At 43.0% G+C, this 26,804-nt stretch overlaps 1 protein-coding gene across 1 annotated transcript; it reads right to left on the bottom strand.

The window, feature by feature from the left end:
• Window positions 1–1,007: 1,007 nt before the first annotated feature.
• Window positions 1,008–26,263, bottom strand: TOMM7 (translocase of outer mitochondrial membrane 7). Its single transcript, XM_033930885.1, has 3 exons — window positions 25,966–26,263; window positions 5,789–5,837; window positions 1,008–2,004 (listed from the first exon to the last, which is right to left on the bottom strand). The coding sequence occupies exons 1-3, from the start codon at window positions 26,066–26,068 to the stop codon at window positions 1,989–1,991; spliced, it is 168 nt and encodes a 55-aa protein (XP_033786776.1). The 5' UTR covers window positions 26,069–26,263; the 3' UTR covers window positions 1,008–1,988.
• Between the last annotated feature and the right edge of the window lie 541 nt (window positions 26,264–26,804).

Raw genomic sequence — 26,804 nt, 5'->3', positions numbered from 1 at the left:
GAGGGGAGGGTGGACTGGAGAGATCAGATAAGGAAAAGGGGAGAGAAAGGAATGAGAAAGTAGAGAGATTGATGCTGGAAAGGGGGGTCAGCAGAGAAATGAGAGAGGATAAATATGCTAGATCTGGTGTAGGAGAGATAAAAATGAAGAAAGCAGTGAAGCTGGAATGAATGATGTAAAAAGGAGAGAGGAGGCACAGGCTGGATGGAAAGGGGAGAGGGGCATAGAAAGAAGTCAGATTCATATGGAAGGGGGAGAGGGCAGACAGTGGATGGAACAGGCAGATGCTGGATTGATGAGACAGGGCAGACACTGGAAGGAAAAGAGTGAAAAGAAGATGAAAGCAGAAACCAGAAACAAAAGGTAGAAAAAAAAAATGTATTCCTATTTTGTCATTAGAATACATCAGATTTTGAAATATATATCCTGCTACAGACATAACTGGGGACTGCAAAGCCCAGGCAGTGCTTCTTTAGCTTCCAGCTGGCTTAGGAATCTCTCGGACCAGGGGTCACTCCCCTAACACTATTCCTGTTATGTGTGACTGCGGTATTCTGTTAGCATGATATTTCTGTGTAGCATTCTGTAATAATTTGGCTTATTCAGTTTTCTTGCTAGTAGAGGGGATATATGTGAAGGGGAGGGGAGACGGGTTTTGTTGATCCTTGCTCTGTATTATTTGTATTTATAAAATAACAATTGTACAGAATATTGTTTCTTTTTATACTTTAATAAAATACACTCAATATAAAATCATAACTGCAGTTTGTGCAGATGGGATCAGACGGTTTGCGGGGACTAAGTTCGCGGAGACGGGGCAGAAATGTTTTTTTTTTAATTTCAGTCTTAGTAGTTTACCGGTCCACAAAATAATTCTTTTATTTCTGCCGGTCCACGGGTGTATAAAGGTTGAAAAACACTGTACTACACAACTAGGAGAATCAAAAAGTACATGAAAAATACCCTTAAATATAAGATTTCAAAAATCAGTACAATTTCAAAAAATCTGATTCTTGTAGTAAGTAAAATGATTTATTTCCAACAACAACAAAAAAATCATTGGTAGTCAGTCACCTTTGAGAATGTCTGTTTTGTACAAAGAAACTCTTATTTCCAAAGTTCTATAAATTGGTGCTAATTAATGATAAAATAAAACCATTTTTTCAGCCTGTTTTTACAGTTAAGTATTTAATATTTAACTAAGAGGGAACCATGAAACTTACAAGTTATTCCACACTTTTGACACTTTTTGTTTGAATGATAAGAAATGAAAATTGTCAAGTAAAGTATGGAATAACTTGTAAGTTTCATGGCTCCACATTATTCTCTTCTTGGTTGGGCTGAGAATTTTTCAGCGGCCCCTCGTGCATGACACAGCACATTATGTTAAACTAGGTACCAAAAGCTCTGGAGCACTTTCAAAAAGCCAATGCAGATTTCCAAATTTACAAGGTTTGAAATTTCAGTTGCTTCTCTTTACTATCTTATTACATCTTAGAAAGAAACAAAAGTGTATGCAGACATTGAATCAGTGGAAAAACAGAAGCTAAATAACAGCAACATTTCATCATGTATCAAAGCAAAAGTTGCTTAACATATACATTGAAGTCTTCTGCCTTACATTCCGGGAAGAACATGACACTGCAGTTACATACTCCCACTGCTAAAAGACTGACAAATGGGGTTATCTTATGAAAGACCTTCATTCATCTATGGGCATCAGTGTACCTTTGAGCTGGTAGAGTCATAAATTAACCTGAAAGCATCATCTAACATTAGTGCCTGATACTAAGACACTGAGGCAAATAAATTAATAAAAAGTCAGCATTAAATACATGTCCATATTCTCTGTGGATTAATGAAGTTGTACAGGCCAGTTGATGAAAACGTTGACAAATGGTTCACTTCCTCATTCTCCCACATTTGCATCGGCATATTTTTTTTCTTTCTGCATGATCAGCTCCAGTCGAGAGCTGTGATAAAAGCTCTCATCCCCAAAGCAGACTAAAGGAAACAAACATTAATTTTAATAAACTTGTATTAAAATATAAAATAAAACATCACTTTATTTTTTTATTTTGTCCTTCTGTTTTGGGAATCATCAACTTACTGCAACATCCACCACCAAAAAGAATATGCAAGAGTAATGTATAGAGCCTTCGGTTTATTCTAGACCCCAGCCTACATTCAGTTCTTTATGACTGTAGAAGATAAATGCTCTCAACAATAAAATTCTAGTATACAGTCAGCACAACGAAGAATATGCTGGAGCTGAACTTGGAAATATGAAAACAAACATACAAGTAGCCACTGAATTAGAGGTGTGCACAGGGACATAGTCTGGTCCCCAACCCAGTCATATTGGTAAGGTCCTCGCACCACCCCCATAGGTTTGTTTCCCATCCCATTACTGTATGTTATGTGTCTTGTAATGTCTTTCTATCTTCCTCTACCCCCAAGGTCCAACTCTCTCCCTCCCTGCTCCCAGCCTCAGGTCCAACTCTCTTCTCTCCCCCCTCCCTCTACCCCTAGGTTCAACTCTCTCTCTATACCCCCTCCCTCTCACCCCAGGTTCAACTCTCTCTCTCCTCCCCCTCTCCCTCTACCCCCAGCCCAACTGTCTCTATGCCTCCTTCTTTCTCTAAACCCTGGTCCAACTCTCCCTATTTCTTCCCTCTCTTCTGTCTTTGCCCTGCTCCAGTATTTTTAATTCCCTCCCACCCACCCACTTGGTCCAGAATCACCTACCTCCCCTCCCTGACCCAAGGCAGCTGCTCTTCTAACCCACGGCCTGCAGACCCACATGGTCTGGCATCACCACCCCTAACCCAAAGTGGCTGCTCTCCACTCCTGCTCATCCATCTGCCACCTACCTTTAAATCCAGTCTTCATCCCTACAAGCCAGCAGCAGCCATAAAGCCTGCCTGCAGCTTACATAGGCCTTTGAACTGGCCTGCCACTCCTATGCAATTTCCTGTTTCAAAAGGGGTGAGCCAGGTCAGAGGGAAAAGGCCTATGAAGTCCGGAGGCAGCCTTTCTATATAGCTGCCACTGGCCTACGGACTGAAGACTGAATTTAAGGGCTGACGATGGAAGAGAGCAGCTGCGTTGAGTCGATGGGGGGCAGTGATGCCAGGTTGGACTGGGTGGGTGGATGGGCAGGCGGATTCCAAAGTTGTGAGGTTGAGGTGTGCATAGAACATAATTTAGATGCCAACCCCTCCTGTTCACTTCAATCAATCCCTTCTCTGCTGTAATACAGTTTTTTTCTCCTCATCCCCGTGCACACCTCTACATTGAATACAAGAAGAGAGCCAAAGAGCAACACTAGAAGTGTATTCTGAATGTGTCCTGGAATGACTGTGGAAGATAGAAACCATTAAAGGATGCAACTTAGTGGGATTAAGTCATGGGTTCACAGTAGCATACCTGCATTATCAATCTGAATGTCATACATATTCAAAGTCAGCAAGTCAGGTCCTGGCAGCCACAAACTGCCAGTGCTTTGAAAACTACATTACGATTAGTATAGGTGAAGATTAACAACTGCACCAAGTACTGTTTTTCATTATAAATTTGTTCTTGTGATTTAGGCTTTGAGGGCTTAGGGAACAAGGTTAAATTCCATGCCTCAAGCACTACAAATTTAGATTAAGTCCTCCGACATGTACCTGAATCTAACATGCCTTCATCTACCAGTGATAATTCAAATAAATTCAAGGTGCATGTGGAGAGTAAAGAGAAGTTAGTTACTATTTCATAAATTGTTTCTCCTTCTCTTCAGCCATGAAAGGACACTAATACTACAGTTCTTCTCCCTTTAAAACTTTCCTTTCCACTTTAACCCTTCATAACTGTTTCCTTGCTGAGTGCCACAAACTTTCTTTGATCACACCTCAACACTCGCTTCTTGATTTGCATGTTGCCTTATTCTTCTATCATTTTGTCAAAGATAGTTAAAAAAAAAAAATTGGCATGTCCTTCAAGTACATCTGTTTTTTTACCACAGTACCTTGTTTTGGGCTCACTTAGAGGAATAATGTAAAATATCAGATAGTATCAACATTTCTATCCCATAGATTTTACTGAACATTAAACGCTTATCTCCCAGGCCACTACAAATAAGGATGATGTGTTGTTTGTCCATTTATTTGGAAAGTATGTATATTGAATAGAACACTCTACCTTACTTTTGTAACACTAATTGAACTGCTATAAAGATTACAACACTAAGCAAGTGGTATCTGCCATCTTTTGCCCCTGTTATCTCATTTATGTTGGCCAAACAAAATCTGGATCCTGAAGCGCCTGAGCCATATTTTTGACAGGGTGCTGAGGAAGCCCCACTGGTTTAACACTGGTAGATTCAGGGCCACTGTATTAAAGAATTACACTTTGCAATATTGAAAGTTTATCACCGTTTCTTACACTGGCAATGTGTCACAGCAACTCTTCTGTAAAGAACAAAGATTCATCTTCAATTGGCAACTGTACACACTGGGTTTACACTGTGAAACTGAATAATAAATCACTCCTACAAAAGATGAACTTTGACAATCAAATTTTCTTTTTTTGGATTTTTATTCCAATTGTTTCACTGCCTCTTGCAATATTTATCAATGCTGTGATTAGCCAATAATATTTGTATCTGACTGGTTGTTTTAAATACACAAATGTTATGACTAACTTCTTAGGATTATCCGATTGGTGCCTTTTCAAATGTACACATAATTTGATTCACTAACTTTCTTATGATTCATCTGATCTGTGACTTTCAAATATATACATACATACATATATACTCTATCTGGCAATTCTGGCCAGTTCTTTAAATGCCTGTAATATGATCATAAGCCATTTTTCAACTCTCCAGCCTTTCAGAGCCCCGGTCTCCCCATACATAACCACCTCCTCCCTAGGAAGACAAAAAGGTGCTCTCTTTTTCTAGTTTACCCATTACTAGCTCAGGTGTTCCTTCACATTTTGAGTTTCATAGAACATCAACACATAACCCTCTCTCAGCCCCTTTACTATTGTATTTACTCTTTAAAGAAATATTCAGCAGGCCAGAATTAGCCAGCTTCTTGCTTTACTTAGCAGATTACATGAGATGGAGGGTTCCACCTTCCATTTTTTATGTCAAACTGTAATCTAGTCTGTTCTGTAAGTGTTAAAGATTCCATAATACATTTTTGTCACTGGGCTCTCTTAATATCCTAGAAAGTATCCCTATGTGACACTATGATTTTGTCTACTCTGTTGCTAGTTCTATCCAGAACTTTTTCTATACATCAACTGGTTGCATTTAAGTGCCATGACACCATTTCTCTTACCTGTAGCCTTTCCTCATTTTGGGCTTCTGAATAACAAAGTCTTTAGGTAAATGTATTGAGCAAGCTATGTTATCCTATTGCTGTTTTCGGAAATTAATTAAGACCACTTTGTTCAATAAGTTTATTACTTAGTGAGTTTTATTACTGAAATTCTATTTTATAAATATTTGTATTTTTTTACTGTATTATTGTATTTCGCTGATTGTCCAGTTCTTTTTAGTGTAAACCGCTTAGAACTTTTGGTTATGGTGGTATAAAAGAATAAAGTTATTATTATTTACCATGCTTTTCCTAGCGTACTAGTCTGTTTCTGTTACTGAATCTAACTAGTACCTTACTGTCCCAAGACATTATGTCAGATTTTCAGGATCCCTTGTGTTTAACAATCCCTGAACTTATAATCCAGTTCTCAGTCTACAGAGGTTATATTCGTAGCCTGCTCTGCAATACAGTACCTGAGGATGTTTGGTTCTGGCATCCCAGGATCTGCACCTCTCTTGAACCCTGGAGGAATAAAAGAAAGAAATACAGAAATGTATAAAATTCAAATGACAAGACAAAAAGCATCACCATGCAAAATAATTGTCCTAACTTCAGTAATATGGTAGTGCAACATCACAAGGATGGGCTAACACCTTCAGAGTTATCACTTTCCTTTCACAGAAACTAAATATTCAGCTATTACATTGGAGAGTACCTTCTGTTAAATGTTTGCTTTCTTCCCAAGTTACACAATAGCCAGATACAAAAAAGAGCAAATTAAGCTATTCAGAGAAATACCCAAAAAAGTAGAAAGTATAATAAATAATCACTACCCCAAATTCATTAATTGAAAACAATAATAGTATAGAAAACAAAAAATAGGGTGGAAATAATTATATGCAAACAATTGTCAAAAATAATAACTAATACACCACATTCTTCAAACATTTTAAAAACTGAAATTCTCAAAAATATATAAAGCAATATAAATTACAAAAAAATGGAGGAGAGAACCATCATACTTGTACTTTCTCATAGGATCATAGGGCCTCCTATATAGCACAATGCTATTTCAGTGCCCACTCCACCAGTCCAAGCCTTTAATTATTTGGTTCTCTTCCTTCTAGATGCCCACAAACTACATACTATTTAGATCACTTTACAAAATTTGTTTAATATAATCAGAAATGGTGTGAAGCAAAACCACTTAGAGGGGATAGAGGACTACTACACAGGTCCTGGACCTGTTGGGCCGCTGCGCGAGCGGACTGCTGGGCACGATGGACCTCTGGTCTGACCCAGCAGAGGCACTTCTTATGTTCTTATGTTTTCCACAAGGACTCCAGCAGTGAAGAAACTTCTCACTCTCAATGCCAAAAGGCCAAACCCACAACTGGCCAACTAATGCGTTTCAGTACCCAGACATGCCTCAGGGGATATATCTGCCACACACATAAACGAACATTTATCTGACACAAACATAAACTAACAATAAAATATAGCAATTCTCAAAACCCACTCAGACATAAAAAATCGAGCAAAACAACACACACTCACCAAAAACGATGACCTTCATGTTCATATTCAAGTACCAGCATCCAACTGCGCTCAAAAAGAATGCAGCTTTGCATGTGCTTTATATAAACTGATTCCCCGACGTCTCCTTTTGACGTCATTAGAACTCCAACCCTCTTTTTATTATTTTTTATATATTCTATTTTTTAGTGTCTAAAATATCTCCACTCAACATTACATTAACTATAAACAACACATAACTACTCTATCCAGCCTAAAAAGACTCAATAATCTCAACACACATATTCAAAAACCGGCACCAAGCCCATTCAAAAAGAATGCAGTTCCACATCAATTAAACACAAACTTCCAAACATCTCATGTGAATTACATCGAAAACTACTCCATTCTCGTTCTAAAAATCTCCTCTTCACATTACATCAGATACACCTGACACATGACTACATTATCCAAATCCTACTGCATTCAAGCCTAAACATTCAAACGCATACCTCTCCCAAACTCACCTATCCAACACTACTACCACAACTCCAAAATCATCATATCACATAGAGAATGACACGGAGGCGGTTTACCCGCGGGCACCGCATTTTAGCCGCGGGTCACCCGCCGAAAACGGGGAAGAAAACTAGCAGTCGCTGCGGCGACGGGGACAAGGCCATTCACCGCCCGCGGGGCGGTGAATGGTCTTGTTCCCCGCAGTGAGGCATGAAGGATCGCGCGGTCCCCGCAGCTCACACCCGCCTGCCCAATCGATTCTAGTGTTTAGCCAGCTCTCTCCCTTCTCCTCACCTTAGTTTGTAGAATTTCTTTTTCGGCGACCCGCACGCTATCAGAGCCGCGCACCCGCTGCTGCTCAGTTTTGAATCGATCTTCTGCTCTGACGCAACCGGAAACAGGAAGTTGCAGCAGAGCAGAAGATTGAACACTGAGCAGCCGCGCATGCGCGGCTCTTTGGGAAAGCGTGCAGGTCGCCGAAAAAGAAAACCTATAAACTAAGGTGAGGAGAAGGGAGAGAGCTGGCTAAACACTAGGATCGATTGGGCAGGCAGGTAGTGGCTGCGGGGACCGTGCGATCACTAGTGTTCCCGGCTCAAATTGGAAGGAGGGAGTGAAAGGGAAAAGGATTCTGGGCCAAGGGGATGAAGTCGGAAAGAAAAACCCACAGCAGGAAAGAAAGGGAAGGACTGGCAGGTGAGCCAGATGCTAGAAGCAGGGGGGGGGGGAAGAAAGAGGGAAAAAAGCTAGATGGGGTTGAAAAGAAGAGACACACTGGTATGGAAGAGGAAGATAGGGGAATAGAACAGACATGGGAATAGAACAGACATTGAAGGAGGGTGGAGAGGAACAGACCCCCAAGGGAAATGTGGAAGACAGAGTGGGAAGAAGACAGATGCCAGACTATGCAAGAGCGGAGGGAAGAAGATGGGTGCTAGACCAATTGGGGGGGGGGGGGTTAAGGGAGAGGCACAGTAACAGCAAATGGAAGACGCAGAGAGAAGACACACAGTGGATGGAAGGAATTCAATGAGAAAATGTGGAAAGCAGAAACCAGACAACAAAGGTAGAAAAAAAAAATTATATTTATTTATTTATTTTTTGCTTTAGGATAAAATAGTATATTAGTTGTGTTGATAAAAATTTATAAACAAAGCCCTGCCAGCTGAACATCTCTTTCTCTAGTTCAGCAGCAGGAACTTTGATTTATAAGAAAGGAATAAGCTAAATATTACAGTACTAAGGCTTATATGGATGCAGCGGGGACGGTGACGGGGCGGTGAATGGGATGGCAGTGGCGGTGACGGGGCGGTGAAAGGGATGGCGGTGACGGTGACGGGGCGGTGAAGGGAACGGCGGTGACGGGGCGGTGCAGAGGATGGTGGGCCGGTGACGGGGACAGATTTTTTCCCCGTGTCATTCTCTAATATCACACAACCATATTACCACATACTCATCACCACAATCTCATTCATATAATTTACCTCAGCCACCCCATTATTGGCAGTAATAATCACATTTGATATTACAGCTGGTCCACGAAAAACAAAGTGCTTATTCCAAGTGGCACATATACTAACCACTCACTTCATCCCTTCACCGAATCATCCAGTATAGTTCATTGCACCAGTTCAAATATGAATGCTTGAGGATATATTACTCCCAAAACTCATCTTCGCCTGTCCAACACTCTATTCTGAAGTCTGCAGTGGCCTCAGGGTCCTTTGGAATGGCCGGAGAGGAGTCTGCTGCTCTGTCGATGAGAGGAGACACCGAAGAACTCGACCTGGAAACAACTCTTTCACCTCCCGGAGTTGTTCCACCATTGAGTCCTGCTCTGTTCGCGGCAGTGCAGGGGAAGTTCCGTGAAGATATTCTCGTGGGGGAAACCCCATATTGAAGGGCACTTGCTGCAAGGAATGTGAAAGAGCAGAGAGAGCTGCAGTTATGGCCTGCTTCCAACCAGAAAAACTCCGGTGGTGACAATGGAGAGCATATGGATGGATCTCCAGAACCTGAACACAATAGTTGCCAAGTCCTCCCAGGATACTTCTCAACTTGTGAGTACTGTTGCAGCTTTAGATAAAAAAAATGGCAGGAATAAAAGAAGATTTTGCCACTGACTTAAAGTTAGTCATGGACAATGTGAAAAGCCTTCAAGACTTGGTTTCCGACACTATAAAGGATAAGATTTCTCTTAACAGAAAGATAGACCAATTAGAGAACTTTAATCGTAGATTGAATATGCATTTGCTGAATTTTCCTAAATTTATAGTAATTATTCCTTTGGATTTATTCAAAAAATACCTGATTGAAATTTTGAAATTTCCTTCTCAAGCTATTCCGCCTATCAACAAAACTCATTAAATTTAACACTCACTTTCAACTCTCTCCCCATTCACTCCAACCCAACACAAAGAGTCTCACAATATGAATCATTATACTAATGCCCCTCAAACATAAATGTAAAATAGCCTTTTATCCTGATGAATGAAAATAACACATACCAACAAAAAAATTCTTAATAACCCTAAGGCTTCAACTATCAAACTCTTGATTCAAACCTGAAGGTATCACAGTATCCAACCAAAAAATCCATCTTCTCTTTTTGTATAAAAAAATAACCCATCTATATCTCCTCCCCTTGGTGACAGCAATACCTCCTCCAGAGCTACAAACTGTAAATCATTGAAAGAGTGATTCAGGTACAAACAATGGGCAACTAAAGGTGCATTTCTATCCTGCCATTGTAAATGGCTGTGGTGTTCAATAAGCTTTATTTTTAGCTGCAATATGGTCTTTCCTTTATAGGCCAATGAACACGGACACCAAATGTCATAAATCACTCTAGATGATGTGCGTGAATTTAAATTCCTCAAACAAATAAAATGCTGATTCAACTTGAGGCTCATTTCCAAAAAAGAGGATCTACAGACACTACATTTGTCACAAGGAAAGTGACCTACCCTAGTGATGTCACTTAAATTCCTAGATACAGGTTGCAAATAAGGCTCTAACATATCCTTCAAATTTCTCTCTCGCTTAAAAGCAGATCATCATGAAGTTGTACCACATGCCAGTACTTTAAACTACATTGCTTAACAAAATGTACTGAAGAAGAATATGGTATGTGGTTCAACCATGTAAAAAAACTGTGACAAATGCTCACTAGAGCCCTGCCATAACAAAAACACATCATCAGTGAAATGTTTGCAAAGAACTATATCACAATTAAATGGTGAAGATGTCAAAAACTTGTTTTCAAATTGACTCAAATATAAATTAGCCACATCATGGGCAACCATGGCCCCCATGCTGTTCTCTTTACTTGTAAATAATATTTGTCCTGAAACATAAAATTTTTTTTGAAGAACCAAATATAACAAAGTTGTCTTTATCTGCCATCATTTACTATGCTACTATGTTATCAAAAAACTAATAGGAGAGTGTCTAGGCACAGTGCGAGATTCTAAAATGTTGGCAAATAATTTCAATTACTGTGTTTTCTGTAGGATGTTTGTATATAGAGCCTGAATATCAACTGTGACCAAAATCAAAGAGGATGGCAAATCCTTACAAGTATCCAAATGTTGAGTGGAGATATTTTAGACCCTAAAAAATAGACTATATAAAAAATAATAAATAAAGAGAGGGTTGGAGTTTTTAATGACGTCAACAGAAGTCATCAGGAAGTCAGTTTATATAGAGCAGATCTAAAGCTGTGTTCTTTTTGAGCGCAGTTGGACGCCCGTACTTGAATATGAACATGAAGGTCATCGTTTTTGGTGAGTGTGTGTTTTCTTTGCTCAATTTTGAATGTCTGAGTGGGTTTTGAGAATTGTTATATTTATTGTTCATTTATGCTTGTGGCAGATAAATGTTTGTTTACGTGTATGGCAGATAAATCCCAAGGCAGGTTCGGGTTCCGAAATGCTTTGGCTGGCCAATTGTGGGTTTGGCCTTTCGGCGTCGGGAATGAGAAGTTTCTTCACTGCTGGAGTCCTTGTGGACAAGCTAAGTGGTTTTACCTCACCCCATTTCTGATTAAACAAATTTTGTAAATTGATCTAAATAGCACGTAGTTTGTAGGCATCAGTATTTAAAAGGAAGAGAACCAAATGATTAAAGGCTTGGATCGGTAGAGTGGGTACTGAAATAACATTGTGCTATAGGAACCCTATGATCCTATGAGAAAGTACAAGTCTGATGGTTCTCTCCTCCTTGTTTTTGTATATTGCTTTATGTATTTATTTTTGAGGATTTCTGCTTTCAATTTTTTTAAAGAATGTGATATATGTTGTTACTATCTTTGATAATTGTTTGCATATAACTTTTTCTACCTTATTTTTTGTTTTCTATACTATTTGGTGAAATACTAGCAGGCCAGATCTTTATTCTTCCTCCTGATTTGCGGTAGAAAGCATGACTGTATCAGTCACAAAAACCAGAGCTGCTTTTAACAGGCTATTAATACTATATAAAAGACTAAAGTTATCATTCTTTAATGCAAGGCTTGAGGGTCAGTGGTTGTGCCCATTCATGCTGATTCTTCCCTCTCTCCTTAAAGCATGACATTGGGATGGTTTCCCGCTGTTATCTGCAGGGACAGGAACGGTGATGAATTCTTTCATTGTGTCATTCCCTAATTAAAAGCCCTCTGCAGAGCTCAACATATCTCTGAAGCCAAGACAAAATGACACCTAGAAATGACCCTGATGTTCAGAATTCCATATCCAGTTTCTTTTTTTCTCTGAAAAACATGGCAATCTGCAAATTTGGTGCTGCAGAGCAATCCATACTGGTCTCAAGAGTCTCAAATCTCACAAGACTAGTGGGAGTTCATGCAGAATGTGGCTCAAACTCACAAATCATGCTGTGCAAACAGAAAAAAAGGCTCTTACAGTAGCAGTGGCAGCTCAAGATGAAGATCAAGGCAAAAAGTTGGCCTAATATTATTTTTTTGCAGGTATTCTGCACATAACTTCATAGAAATGGGTGGAAATAGAGCATGAATACATTCTTTATCCCACACCCTTTTGTTTTACCCCTTTCCTCTTCTCCTATACCTAGATTTAATTGAAAGCAATCCATATTTTTCTTTCCTTCATGTTTCTTATGTTTGTTCAGTGGTATTTATCAGTTTGTGCTTGTCCTCCTCCCTTTTATATTTTTATATTGTAAACCGTTTAGATTTTAACTTTGATTTTATATATGCAGTATATTAAATAAACTAGTATTTTAGCCCGTTACATTAACGGGTGCTAGAATATATGTCTGTCTGTCTTTATTTCCGTGTCTCTCTCTCTCTGTCCTGCTGTCTTTCTTTCTGTCTCTCTCTGTCCCTGGCCCCCTTTGTCTGTCTGTCTTTCTGTGTCTCTCCATGTCCCTGTGTCTTTCTTCTTTTCTTTCAGTCTCCCTTCCTCCCCCTGGTGGTAGAATATATGTCTGTCTTTCTTTCTGTTTCTCTCCATACCCCTGTTTTTCTTTCTGTCTCTCTTCCTCCCGCTGTCTTTCTTTCTGTCTCTCTCCCTCCCTGGCCCCCTTTGTCTGTCTGTCTTTCTGTCTCTCTCCCTGCCCCTGTGTCTTTCTTCCTATCTCCTTCCCTACTTCCCTGTCCAGCAGCCGCAGCATTCCCTCTCCCTCTATTTACCGCGAGAGGAGCCTGCACGGACCTAACAGCCCAAGCCCCCAGCAGTGTAACTTCCCAGCGGCTCCTCTCACGATCGCCGCCTTCTCCGATGCAGGAGCGGCTCATTAGAGGAGCCGCTGCAGCGTCTTTGAGAAGTTGAAAAAAAAAAACTTTGGCCCATCTCCATGCTCGGCCGCGGCGGGCTACAGCTGCCACGGCCAGCAGCCGCCGACAGCTGCGGCGGCCGACATCCGCCTTGCCGTATTTTTTTGTTTTATTTGAAAGACGCGGCGGTGGCTCCTCTCATGATCCCCACCTGCGTCGAAAGTCCGACGCAGGCGGGGATCGTGAGAGTAGCCACCGCTGAGTCTTTCAAAGAATCGTAAGCCGCGCATGCGCACTTCCTATGGGTCGCTACAGCTCATGGAAAACGGACCCACGCGATGGGAGTGCGCATGCATGGCCTAGCGTTTTATTTTATTAGATTGAACTTGAACTTGAGTATAGAATTGGAAGGAGATCGACTGGCTTTCTAGGGCTCATTTGGGACAGAAACTAATGGGGGAAGAGCGATATAAGACAGCAAGTATGGGTGATGAAGGGGGTGGGGTGGAGACAATGAAATTGGGCAACAAGAGGTTGGTCAAGAGAAAGAGGGACAGAGAATGGTGCTAGCTACACACTGATTTCTGAAAGTGGCCTAAGGTGGTGGTATTATGGACTTGATTTACTAATGTTTCTTTTCCTTAGAAATGTTAATTGGAAAATAACCTTAGTAAATTCATCCCTAAAAGGAGCTCTCATCCCACCCCACCCCACCTGCTCTTCAACTAGTGAAAACATGGAGGGGAGGTGAAAGGTCTCAGCTCCAAAGAAAAATAATTTGTCAAAACCCAGCCCTCTGGAGCAGAAATCTGCCTAATGTACCCGAGTTATTACTTGTTTTCAGCCCAAATCTGGAAAGGCAAACAATTAAAACCCAAATCCACATCTCTATGAACATGTAGGCATACAAGTCAGGATTAAAGATTTGACAGAAAGAAAAGGATAAAGAACCCCATGTAAATCAAGACATGACAAAAGAATAAGACAATCTTCAGGTGATCTGTAAAACCCTGCCACAAGAAATGGGTTTGGGGATGGAAAGGGGAATCCCTACATTTAAGGTGCTGTTTATATCTGTAATCCCACTAAGATGGTTAAATCTTCAATAGTATTCTAACTTGGAATCGCATATAGCTAATACCTCTTATTCCAAGTGATAAATTCCAATTAGGATAAAAAAGTAGGCCAGTGAGGAAACATGTTAAGTTATCACTATGATAAACATTTGAGCGATGAATGGTGTTTCTGAGGTCCGAAGCTTCAGTAAAATTATGAAATTTATAGCTATTAAAAGTAGTTGAATCATATATCACAATGGATATTTATCACTTGGAATAAGAGATTTGTAATCCCAGCATAATTACCAAGACATCTCTAGTCTAGATATAGAAACACAGTGCACAATGACATGTGCACTTCACATTTGGGCGAGTCTGCATCAATAAATTTTAAGCCTTATGCATTCGTATCCAAGGGTCCCATATTCAATTTTCATTCCATATTCAAAATGGATCAGCAGTGTCAATTATGTCACAATGTTCATCCTGCATTCCCCTTTAAACCAACTAAACTTCAATTAATTATTCAGAAAACTATTTTATACAAATACTTCTGCATATAGGGTGAGTCCCCCTTCCATTGAAAAATATAAGAGCTTCCTTTACTACAGTGTGAACTCCCAAGTATGAATATCACTAGACAAACCAATAATTATTTTCCATTTTCCAGCACTACATCCTTTAAATTTTCAGACACATTTGATACCTTATTCTCTTGACCAATAATGTAGAATGTTGTAACTTCAAGGATAAAAAATTCACAACACACATTTTCACTAATGCTGCTGGCAAAAAAAATGCTTCACCCACGTCAGTTCAATTGCATGACAACATAGGTCTTGGGAAAGAACAAATCCCTCTATTCCCATTCCAGGAGTTACAATATATTACTGTATTACCCTTCACTACAAGTGCAATTACTACAGTTTGAGCAGAAGGCAATCTTCAGCAGATAAAATTACTGAGGAAAACAATGACAATCAGCATATTAATAATCACAACTTGACAAAACATACCAAATTCTTAAACTAATTGGTCTCTTCCTGTCTGTTTAGATTAGATATAAATGTGCTCTTAAGCTAATGAAGTCTATCTTTAAAATGTTTCTTCCCTTTGAACAAAGGCCTTTAGTTTATTTAAAGCAAGATTTATAGACAGTCTCTGAAACCAATTCAACATTACTGTCTTCTGGACACTAGAGTTAAAGGTTTCACTTTTGTACTTTCAGTTCCCCTCATCAAGGCTGATTTCAAAATACCAGCATATAAAATAATCATGTCATCAAACAATAGAAATGCTGTCTTACAGCAATCAGTGATGCTAATGTGCAAATCAGTTTTGTATAGGAGTACCACAGCCGCCTTGAGTTCCCTTAGTTCAACTTTCCTATGAATGAGTTCATGCACTAAAATAGAAAGAGGTAATCCTCTCTAGGAGTTCCCTTCTTAAAGTTTTGAATATGATGAAAGTGGATGTTACCAGCCCTTGTAATTGCTCAATCAGTGTTCTCTCTCTCTCTTTCTGTCAAAATCTCTATATCCTGCTTATTATAAAGAACTGCAGAGGGAAAAAGCACAGTTACTTACAATAAAGCACAGTTACTTACTGTAATAGGTATTATCCAGGGACAGCAGGCAAATATTCTAACATGTGGGTGACATCATTCACACAGCCCGGATGCGGACAGCTTCACAAGCAGACTTGCTTGAAGAACTTTAGAAAGTTTGCGACTGCCGCAACGCACATGCTCAAGTGCCTTCCCGCCCGATGCAGGGCACTTATCCTCAGTTCAGATAGCTACCAAAGAAGCCAACCAGTGGAAGTGGGTGGGTTGTGAGAATATCTGCCTGCTGTCCCTGGATAACACCTGTTACGGTAAGTAATTGTGCTTTATTCCAGGACAAGCAGGCAGCATATTCTCACATGTGGTTGACCTCTAAGCTAACCAGAATGGGATGGTGGGAGTGTGGCAACTTAGGAGAATAAATTTTGTAAAACTGCCTGGCCGAAATGGCCATCCCATCTGGAAAAAGTATCCAGACAATAATGAGAAGTGAATGTATGAACCGAAGACCAAGTGGCTGCTTTGCAGATTTCCTCAATAGCAGTAGATATGAGGAAAGCCACTGATGCTGCCATGGCTCTGACTTTGTGGGCTGTGACTTGACTCTGTAGATGCAATCTAGCCTGACCATAGCAGAAAGAGATGAAAGCAGCTAACCAGTTGGAGATGGTGCGCTTGGAAATTGGATGTCCCAACTTCGTTGGATCGAAAGAGACAAAAAGTTGAGGTGCAGATCTATGTGGTTGAGTGCATTGCAAGTAGAAAGCCAAAGCACGCTTACAGTCCAGAGTATGAAGAGCTGTTTCTCCAGGATGAGAATGAGGTTTTGGAAAAAAAACACTGGATTGATTGAGATGAAATTCTGAAATCATTTTAGGTAAGAATTTAGGACGAGTACGATGAGTACGGAGGACCACCTTGTCATGATGGAATACTGTAAAAGGTGGGTCTGCAACTAAAGCTTGGAGCTCGCTGACCTTGCGAGCGGACGCGAGAGCAACAAGAAAAACCACTTTCCAAGTGAGATATTTAAGATGAGCCGAATCCATTGGTTCAAAAGGAGGCTTCTTCAATTGAGCAAGAACAACATTGAGATCCCAAACCACTGGAGGCAGTTTGAGAGGTGGTTTGAAACTGAAAAGTCCTTTCATAAATCTGGAAACCATAGGATGAGCAGAGAGGGGTTTTCCTTCGATAGGCTGATGGTAAGAAGCAATTGCACTGAGATGGACTCGAATGGATGTGGATTTGAGGCCTGAATGAGACAAATGGAACAGGTAATCCAATACTGAAGACAAGGAGGTAGATTGAGGATCCTTGTGATGAATGGTGCACCAAGCAGAAAATCTAGTCCATTTTTGTAGAATTGTCTGGTGGTAGGCTTCCTAGAAGCCTCTAAAACAGGGGTCTTAAAGTCCCTCCTTGAAGGCCGCAATCCAGTCGGGTTTTCAGGATTTCCCCAATAAATATGCATTAGATCTATGTGCATGCACTGCTTTCAATGCATATTCATTGGGGATATCCTGAAAACCCGACTGGATTGCGGCCCTCAAGGAGGGACTTTGAGATCCCTGCTCTAAAACATCTTGTACAGATTGAGAAAACTGTAAAGTGGTAGTTAAGTTGAGAGGTGCCAAGCCAGATATAGAGACTGCAGGTTTGGGATGAAGTAGAGACCCCTGTGTAAGCAGAGAGGGAAAAACTGGTAGAAGCAATGGCTCCCTGCTGCTGAGTTAAAGTAGAAGGGAGTACCAAGGTTGCCTGGGCCACCGAGGCGCTATCAGAATCATGGTGGCATGTTCCTGTTTGAGTTTGACAAGTGTCTTGAGAATGAGAGGGAATGGAGGGAACGCATAGAGAAACTGATTCCAGTGGCCGGGACATATATGGGAAGATAGCTGCAGCTAAGTCGAAACCCGCCGGTTGAGGCCGCAAGGCAGGCCCCGCCATGACTGAAAGAAAAACTAAAGTCTTTTTTTTTTGTTTGTTTTTAATGAAACGCGCAAGAAATACACAGCGACCCTGATAAAGAAATAGAACACGAGCCACGGTAAGAGAAGGCACGAAGTAGAACTAAGTCTAGCGCAGAGCGTTGAAATAGGATTTCTCGGCTCCACAGAAAACTGAGAACTTGCCCTTCGTGAGGATGAGCAGTGAGAGGCTTTCCCTGAACTGATATATGAAAAGCTGTAATAGCACTGAGATGGACCCTGACCGATGTAGATTTGAGTCCAGTCAGAAAGATGAAGTAGATAATACAACACCAATTCTACTGATAAGGAAGTTGGATTGTGATGATGATGAAGACACCAGGAAGAAAGTAGAACACTGTCAAAATACACCACATCTAGCATACAACCAGGAAGAAAGTAGAACACTGTCAAAATACACCACATCTAGCATACAACCTTTATCTAATTCTCTGGTCTCCCAGTCAAAGAAATTGATCAGATTTGTCTGACAAAGACCTACCGCTAGTGAATCCATGTTGCCTCCGGTCCTGTAATCCACAGGATTCCAGAAACTTGACCATTTTCTGCTTTAAAAGCGTTTCCATTAATTTTCTTGCCACAGAAGTCAGGCTTACTGGCCTGTAATTCCCTACTTCTTCCTTACTTCCACTTTTGTGGAGAGGGACAATATCCGCCCGTCGCCAGTCCTCCGGTACCACTCCTGACTCAGACTCATTGAAAAGGTCAGTCAGCAGAGCTACCAGAACTTCCATAAGTTCCTTCAGCACCCTAGGATGTACACCATCCAGCCCCATTGCTTTGTCTACCTTTATTTTAGCTAGCTCCTTACAAACACAACCCTCTGAAAATCAATCAGGATCTATTACTCCTCCATCCCTTTTCACATTTGTCATCTGCGGTCCCACTCCTGGCACTTCAACCGTGAACACAGAACAGAAATATCTGTTAAGCAATTCAGCCTTTTCTTTATCAGCTTCTACATATTCCTCCCCTTTGAGTCTCACAATGCCCCTTTTGCACTTCTTCCTATCACTAATATATCTAAAAAAATGTCTTGTCTCCCCATTTTACCGTGTCAGCTATTTTTTTCTTCCATTTGCATTTTTACTTTCATGACTACAAGACCAGCCTCTCTTAACTTTTCCAGATATTTTTGCCTGTCTTCCTCTTTCTGTGATCTTTTGTAGTTTATGAAAGCTAATCTCTTATTCCTTACCCTCTCAGCTACTACTTTTGAGAACCAAAGTGGCCTTCTTTTCCTCTTACTTTTACTTACTTGCCTCACAAAAAGGTTTGTTGCCCTTATAGTCGCTCCTTTCAGTTTTGCCCACCGCATTTCCACTCTTTACATAGGATTTTAGCTAGTGCTGGGGAGAAGCCAGCTATATTGGTACTTGTGGAAGGGAGGTTCTGGAAGCTAAATTTAGGCTCTTAGGCAGAAAGCTGAAATCCAGATCCTCAAGGGTAGCATTTTCAGAAATGCTCCCATGTGTAGGATCCAAGAGGCAGGCAGAGCTCTGAAGTCTTTTAGCGTTGTTGAGAAGATGGTGCAGAGATGATGGATTTAGATTTGTTAGGAACTGGGCAACCTTCTGGGAAAGGGGGAACTTGTTCTAAAAAGATGGACTCCACCTTAACCGGGATGGACCCAGGCTGCTGGCGGTAACGTTTGAAAAGGAGATAGAGCAGCTTTAAAATTGAGTTGCGGGGGAAAGCCGACAGTTGCCCAGGAGCAGATGGTTCAGTGTGAGATATCCTTGAAGGATACTATTGAAACAGGATATTTAGGGAGTCCCAGTAGAGAGGTTCAATAATGGTGACTCAAATTTTCCCTATCTTCTCAGCAGCTTGTAGTTACAAGGAAAAAAAACACAATTTGAAGTGTCTGTATACGAATGATAGAAGCCTAAAAAATAAAATAGGAGAATTAGAGTATATAGCACTGAATGATGAGGTAGATATAATAGGCATCTCAGAGACCTGGTGGAAGGAGGACAATCAAGGGGACACTATTACCTGGGTACAAATTATATTGCAAGAATAGAGTGGATTAAATTGATGGGGGGGTTGCACTATATGTTAAAGAGGGAATTGAATCAAATAAAATAAACATTCTGCATGACATAGATAACAGTGTGGAAATCATATGGATAGAAATTCCACGTGTGAAGGGAAGGAACATAAAGGCAGAGTTACACTAATGTGCCCCGGGACAAAATGAGCAGACAGATGAAGAAAAGAGAAGGCTGAGAAATGACTGAAGTCTACAAATTTCTGAGTGGAGTATAACAAATACAAGTGGATCAATTTTTCACTCCATCAAAAATTACAAAGACTAGGGGACACTCAATGAAATTACAGGGAAATACTTTTAAAACCAATAAGAGGAAATATTTTTTCACTCAGAGAATAGTTACACTCTGGAACGCATTGCTAGAGGTTGTGGTAAGAGCAGATAGCGTAGCTGATCTTAAGAAAGATTTGGACAGTTTCCAGAAAGAAAAGTCCATAGTCTGTTATTGAGACAGACATGCGGGAAGCCATTGCTTGCCCTGGATCAGTAGCATGGAATGTTGCTGCTCCTTGGGTTTTGGCCAGGTACTAGGGACCTGGATTAGCCACCGTGAGAACGGGCTACTGGACTTGATGGACCATAGGTCTGCCGGTAAGACTATTCTTATGTTTTCAGAGATTAGGAAAGCTGGTGAGAATTGGGCAACAGTATAATAATGGGTGATTTCAATTACTCCAACATTGACTAGTTAAATGTTACCTCAGGGAGTGCTAGGGCGGTAAAATTCCTAGATGTCATAAATGACTGCTTCTTCGAGCAACTGGTTCAGGAAACAAGAGAGGGAGCTATTTTAGATTTGGTCCTTAGTGGAATGCAAGGCATAGTACAGGAGTTAACTGTGTTGGGTCTACTGGGAAACAGTGATCATAACGTGATCAAATTTGAGCAGATACCTGGAGTGACATCGCAAAAGAGTAGAGGCATTTAATTTTCGAAAGAGCGACGAAGATAAAATGAAGAAAATGGATCAATTGCAAAGGTTAGGACTAAATGGCTGCCGCGAGTTCTCAGAGTCCCGCAAGAAATAGAGGCAGCCATTCAGCAAGTGGCTTAGTGCAGGCAGCAGCGAGAAAAGCTCGCTCATGCCCGGTATACCGCTGGGCCAGGAGAACTCGAGGTGGCCATTCAGGAGGGGCTCAGCATGGGGCAGGAGCACAGAATACTCGTTCCTGCCGGTTCACCACTGGACCACCAGGGATTCAAAAAGGTACCCGAGGGGAGGCGGGAGGGAAGTAAAAAAAAAAAATTGGCAGTCAGCCAGGACAGCAGACATCCCTCCTGTCTCGGCCAACTGCACCAGGCCATACGGCAGGCCCGGTGGAGGCTTGTAACAGGTCCAGGAGGGGGGCGGGCGGACGATGACCCAAATATAAGCTTAAACCCCCATTTTTTTTGTGACATCAGATAGAAGGCTTCCGGTTCAGGCACAGGATGCGCAAGGAGCCACTTCACGTGGCTTCGTGCACACTGCGGCTGTGAGGAAGGAGCCAGCCACACGATAACACTGGGGGCATTGAGCCGCATAAAACGGCAAGGCGGGAGCTGGCCAGAAGATCTAGTTGAGGCACAGCATGGATGGAGGGAAACACCAAAGGTAGGGGGTATGAGTTTTATTTTTAATTGTGTCAATTTTGAGAATTTTAATCTGCTGTCTATATTTTGCACTGCTCAGGAAGAAATACTTTTGTTTCTTTTTCTCTGGGAGTTCTACTGCATGCAGAGTTTTGAATTTTAGGGTTTCGTTTTTTATATACAGTGGAACCTTGGTTTACGAGCATATTTCATTCCAGAAGGATGCTAGGCCAGCCAAGGGGGACTGCAAGCAGCACGTGGTGACTGGAGAGTGAGGCTGCTTGCAGGGACAGTGAAGGGAGCAGGCTGAGATAGCGGCAAGGGAAGAGAGAGGAGCGTGAAGGCAGTTAAGCAACAGAGCTTGCAGAGAGGCGGAGGCAGTGGGAAAGAGGAACAGAAAGCAGTCGGGGAGGCAGAGGACTGCTGTAGAGAGGAGCGGAGAGAAGCGCAGCAGATCGGGACACAGAGAGGGAAGAGGCGGGTTGTAACTCCGCCCACCTCCCGACGTCACAGCCGATCTCCCCCTTAAAAGGGGGCGAGCCACCGGAGACTTCCCAGCGCTAGGCCAGCCAAGGGGGACTGCAAGCAGCACGTGGTGACTGGAGAGTGAGGCTGCTTGCAGGGACAGTGAAGGGAGCAGGCTGAGATAGCGGCAAGGGAAGAGAGAGGAGCGTGAAGGCAGTTAAGCAACAGAGCTTGCAGAGAGGCGGAGGCAGTGGGAAAGAGGAACAGAAAGCAGTCGGGGAGGCAGAGGACTGCTGTAGAGAGGAGCGGAGAGAAGCGCAGCAGATCGGGACACAGAGAGGGAAGAGGCGGGTTGTAACTCCGCCCACCTCCCGACGTCACAGCCGATCTCCCCCTTAAAAGGGGGCGAGCCACCGGAGACTTCCCAGCGCTAGGCCAGCCAAGGGGGACTGCAAGCAGCACGTGGTGACTGGAGAGTGAGGCTGCTTGCAGGGACAGTGAAGGGAGCAGGCTGAGATAGCGGCAAGGGAAGAGAGAGGAGCGTGAAGGCAGTTAAGCAACAGAGCTTGCAGAGAGGCGGAGGCAGTGGGAAAGAGGAACAGAAAGCAGTCGGGGAGGCAGAGGACTGCTGTAGAGAGGAGCGGAGAGAAGCGCAGCAGATCGGGACACAGAGAGGGAAGAGGCGGGTTGTAACTCCGCCCACCTCCCGACGTCACAGCCGATCTCCCCCTTAAAAGGGGGCGAGCCACCGGAGACTTCCCAGCGCTAGGCCAGCCAAGGGGGACTGCAAGCAGCACGTGGTGACTGGAGAGTGAGGCTGCTTGCAGGGACAGTGAAGGGAGCAGGCTGAGATAGCGGCAAGGGAAGAGAGAGGAGCGTGAAGGCAGTTAAGCAACAGAGCTTGCAGAGAGGCGGAGGCAGTGGGAAAGAGGAACAGAAAGCAGTCGGGGAGGCAGAGGACTGCTGTAGAGAGGAGCGGAGAGAAGCGCAGCAGATCGGGACACAGAGAGGGAAGAGGCGGGTTGTAATAGTAACAATAAACCTTTGTAATGGCAGGTAGGACTAGAAGCAAGACTTCAATCAAAACAGGCAGTTCAGTCACCGAGAGCACCCAGGGGATGGCTATGGTGCGAGTACAGATGGAAGGGGAACCAGGACGGAGGGCAGAGGTCTCTGTACAGACCGAGGCCATCCCCTCAAAGAGGTCTACAGTCTCAACGCAGACAGAAGTAATGGATCAACCGGAAGAAAGCCTTTTGATGGAGCTGAAGAGCCTGAGAGAGGAGGTTCAGCGTCTAAGGAGCATCCGAGACGACGAGACCTTCATCGATGGAGTCATCCAGGAGCTGTCTCAGATCGCTGAGCAGGAACCTGACAAGACCACCCTGGGAACACCCAAAGCGTCCAAAACGGCCACCTTGAGACAAACCACTGGAATGCAGGAAGTGGTTGGGGACGTTGACTCCTGGCAGCTGGTGACTTCCTCCACAAGAAAAAGCAGAGGACCTAACTCTGTCTCTTTTTCTCTCACACAGGACAGCTCTACATCGACACCACAAATCGCCCTGAGGAACAGATATCAACTGCTACAGGATGGTCCAGAGACAGAGGTACAAGAAGATGTTCAGCAGACGTTTCCAGCTCCGGAATCAACAGTACGGCGTACCCCTAAGAAGCGCAGAGTGGTGGTCATCGGAGATTCACTGCTGAGAGGCACCGAGGGACCAATCTGCAGACCAGACCTACATTCAAGAGAGGTCTGCTGTTTGCCAGGAGCCAGGATCCGGGATGTCACTGCTTGCCTTGACAGACTCATCAAGCCCCGAGACCACTTCCCCATGATTCTAATCCACGTCGGAACCAACGACACCGCCAGGAGCACCCCATAGGAAGTAAGGGAAACTCGCTTGATACGCTCTCCCCCCCAAGGCCAACGGTGCTGCTCCACCCCCACCCCCCGCTCACAAACACCCCCCCCCGCCCGAACAGCATTCAGTCTTACCCCCCATTTGGCACCAGCATGCAGCCCACAGGATGTGCCAGTGCTGGTGAAAGAAGTTCCTGCCTCTTGCCTAGGCTTTGAGCATCTGAGCATGCTCAAGGCCTTCTGGTTCTCGCTCTCTCCGAGATTTTCGGAGATCTCCGAAAGAGGCAGGAACTTCTTTAACCGGCATGTCCTGTGGACTGCAAGCCGGTGCCAGATGGGGGGTAAGACTGAATGCTTTTCGAGCGGGTGGTGCGTGTGCGTGGGGGAGGGGGGGCAATGCCAGTTCTTGGGGGGGTGCTTGGAAATCGAGTCAACAGTTTGCGAGACAAGATTTGTGAGAATGTTTTGCTCGTCTTAACAAAACACTTGGAAACAGCGGTTTGACTGTATTAGTACTTTTAATTTTTTGGTCCCGTATTTGCGGGTAGGAATGACTGTTGAGAAACATACAGTGTGTTTTGTGTAGTTTAATTTTGTGGTTAGCTATTATGTATTAACTAGTGTTTAAGCCCGTTACATTAATGGGTGCTAGAATATATGTGTAAACCTTTAGCACAATGGGGCGCTGAGGCGTTCGTTTCTTTTTTCTTTCTGTCTCTCTCCCTCACCCCCTGTCTGTCTTTCTTCGAAGGTACGGATGAACAGAGGCACAGAGTTTCAAGTGTGCATGCATGCTTATTATTGATAAAATCATTTTCCCTACCTTTGTTGTCTGGTGACTTTATTTTTCAGTGCTTTTAACTATGTTTCCAGGGCCTCCTGCATGCTTCTCTTCTAGTCCTCCTTCCCTATCTTCTCCCTTCCTTTTACCTTCTCCTCCTTGTCCAGCAGTACCCCCTATCCCTTCCCTGCTCCCCTGTCCAGCAGTAGCCCTTCTCTCTTCCTTTTACCTCCCCCCTGTCCAGCAGTACCTCTCCCCAGCTCCCCCTGTCCAGCAGTAGCCCTTCTCCCCCTGTCCAGCAGTAGCCCTTCTCCCTTCCTTTTACCTTCCCTCTGTTCAGCAGTACCCCTTCCCTGCACCCCCTGTCCAGCAGTAGCTCTTCTCCCTTCCTTTTACCTCCCCCATGTACAGCAGCACCCCTTCCCTGCTCCCCCCTGTCCAGCGTCGCAGAGGGAAGGCAATCTGTAGCACATGGAGAAGTCTCCTGGTTTTTGTGGTGGTCTGCAGTGGTTCCAGACTCGCAGCGTCATGGAGGGAAGACAATCTTTAAGTTGTCGCAGGCTCCTTGCGATGAGGAAACCGCCAAACGAAACAGCCACACTCTCTTTCTGCCTCCTTCTTCTGCCCATGCAGAGGCATGTAACACGGAGATTGAAGTGCAAATGCACACTAAGGGTTTTATTATAGCTGATAAGATTATATTGTGTGTACATGTATGAAAATTGAATAGAAAAAACAGTTATAATTAGTACTATTAGGGGGCGGTGTCTGGGGTGGAGATTGGGCGGGGTCTGGCCCGCAACTTAGCCTGTGTTTTGGATTTCAGCCCCTGTGCTACAGTATGCAACTGATGTCACTCCTTGTGTGCCTGTTAACTACAGTTACTTCTTCCAATAAAGGCCTGGGTGAAGAGGAAAGCTTCCATCTGTTTCCTGAAGTAGAAGCAGTCTTATGTTAAGCAGACTAGAAACATAATTTAAACAGGGGCACTATCACTGCAGAAACTCTTCTTTTTAAAAAAAAAAAAATTTCAATTGTTACACATAATTTAAAAAAAAAAAAGGAAAAATGATTATCAATACAAAATAACAATAAAAGAAAAGAGAGTACAAAGAAATCCAACAAGCCCTCGTCAAGAGAGAAATTATTCCCTAAACTTATAAAGCGGAAAAAAATTAATCCTATCAATATAACAGCGTTGCACTAATGGCTTTAATATTCCTGTAAGGGCTGTTTATTCTCAGAAACTTTTCTTATTCTTCGTTTTCCTTGTTGTTATATATTAAAGCCCATACTTTTATTTTCAGCACTTTACTTTTACGTGACCGATAGTAGTATTAGCTATTGCACTTTAGACAGAATTTCTATGGTGTCACATTAGCAGAACTTCCTGAAACGTGACAGCAAGGGTCGCTCGGGCGCACGTTGTGGCTCTTTGACCGTGTTGTCCTCTGAGCCTAGAGCGCGCGCTCCTCGCCCCGCCCCCATTTCACCGGCTACTTTAGGGAGGCTGCCTTCACACACTCACCCAAATAGAGAATGGTGGGGATGAAGCCCCAGCGGAGAGTGAACTGCCCGCAGCGGAAGAGCTGCTGAAGCCGCTGCTTGCTCTCTTTGCTCAGCTTGCTCATAGCGGCGACGGAGGAAAGCGACCACCATCTACCGGGCCAGAAACAGGAAAGAAAGGACCGGCCACGAGACAGCGAGGAGATGCGCGCAAGAGGGCGAGGGAGAAGGGGATGGGCTCAGGAAGAGCGCCCCCTGCAGCTGTACCTCCGGAGACGCAGTTAGCGCGTGACTTGCTCTGACCAGAATTTGCCTCTTACTACGTCCTCAGGTTCTAATACCGGTAGGGGCTGTTCGTCAGCATGCATTGAAAAGTTCTTCCGGAAGTTAACAATTAGAGCGTGACTGGATAGGAGAGGGGACTCGCATCCGCCACCTTGTTAATTGGAGGAGCCAAACATACCCGAAGCTCTGTATAGTTGGTGGCGCTGTTATGTTGGGCAAAGTATCAGACTGCTGCCAGTTGTTTCATTCCCTGTCACTCTCACCTTCAAGGTGGTCATACTTTCAGGCTAACATGAGCATACCTGTCTTTTTGAGTTAGTCTGTGAGTTTCCCATCAAGCAAATGGCAGAGGAAAAGGGAGGGACAACAAAAGCAGCAAAGCACCATTTTGTTTAGTGGTTATATAAAGCTTTTTTACCTTTTTTTTTTTTTTTTTTTTTAGCGGTTTACAGGCTAGATAAGAAATAGAAAAAAATGTCAATTGAAGATAGGAAAGACGCATAAAAATAGCCTTACTGGTCCATCTTCCCTAGTAGCCCATGTTAATGGTGTACATGATTAAAAACAAAGTCACAG

This window comes from Geotrypetes seraphini, chromosome 2, assembly GCF_902459505.1.
Source record: "Geotrypetes seraphini chromosome 2, aGeoSer1.1, whole genome shotgun sequence".
Taxonomy (NCBI): domain Eukaryota; kingdom Metazoa; phylum Chordata; class Amphibia; order Gymnophiona; family Dermophiidae; genus Geotrypetes; species Geotrypetes seraphini.
This window is presented reverse-complemented; position numbering and strand designations above follow the sequence as displayed.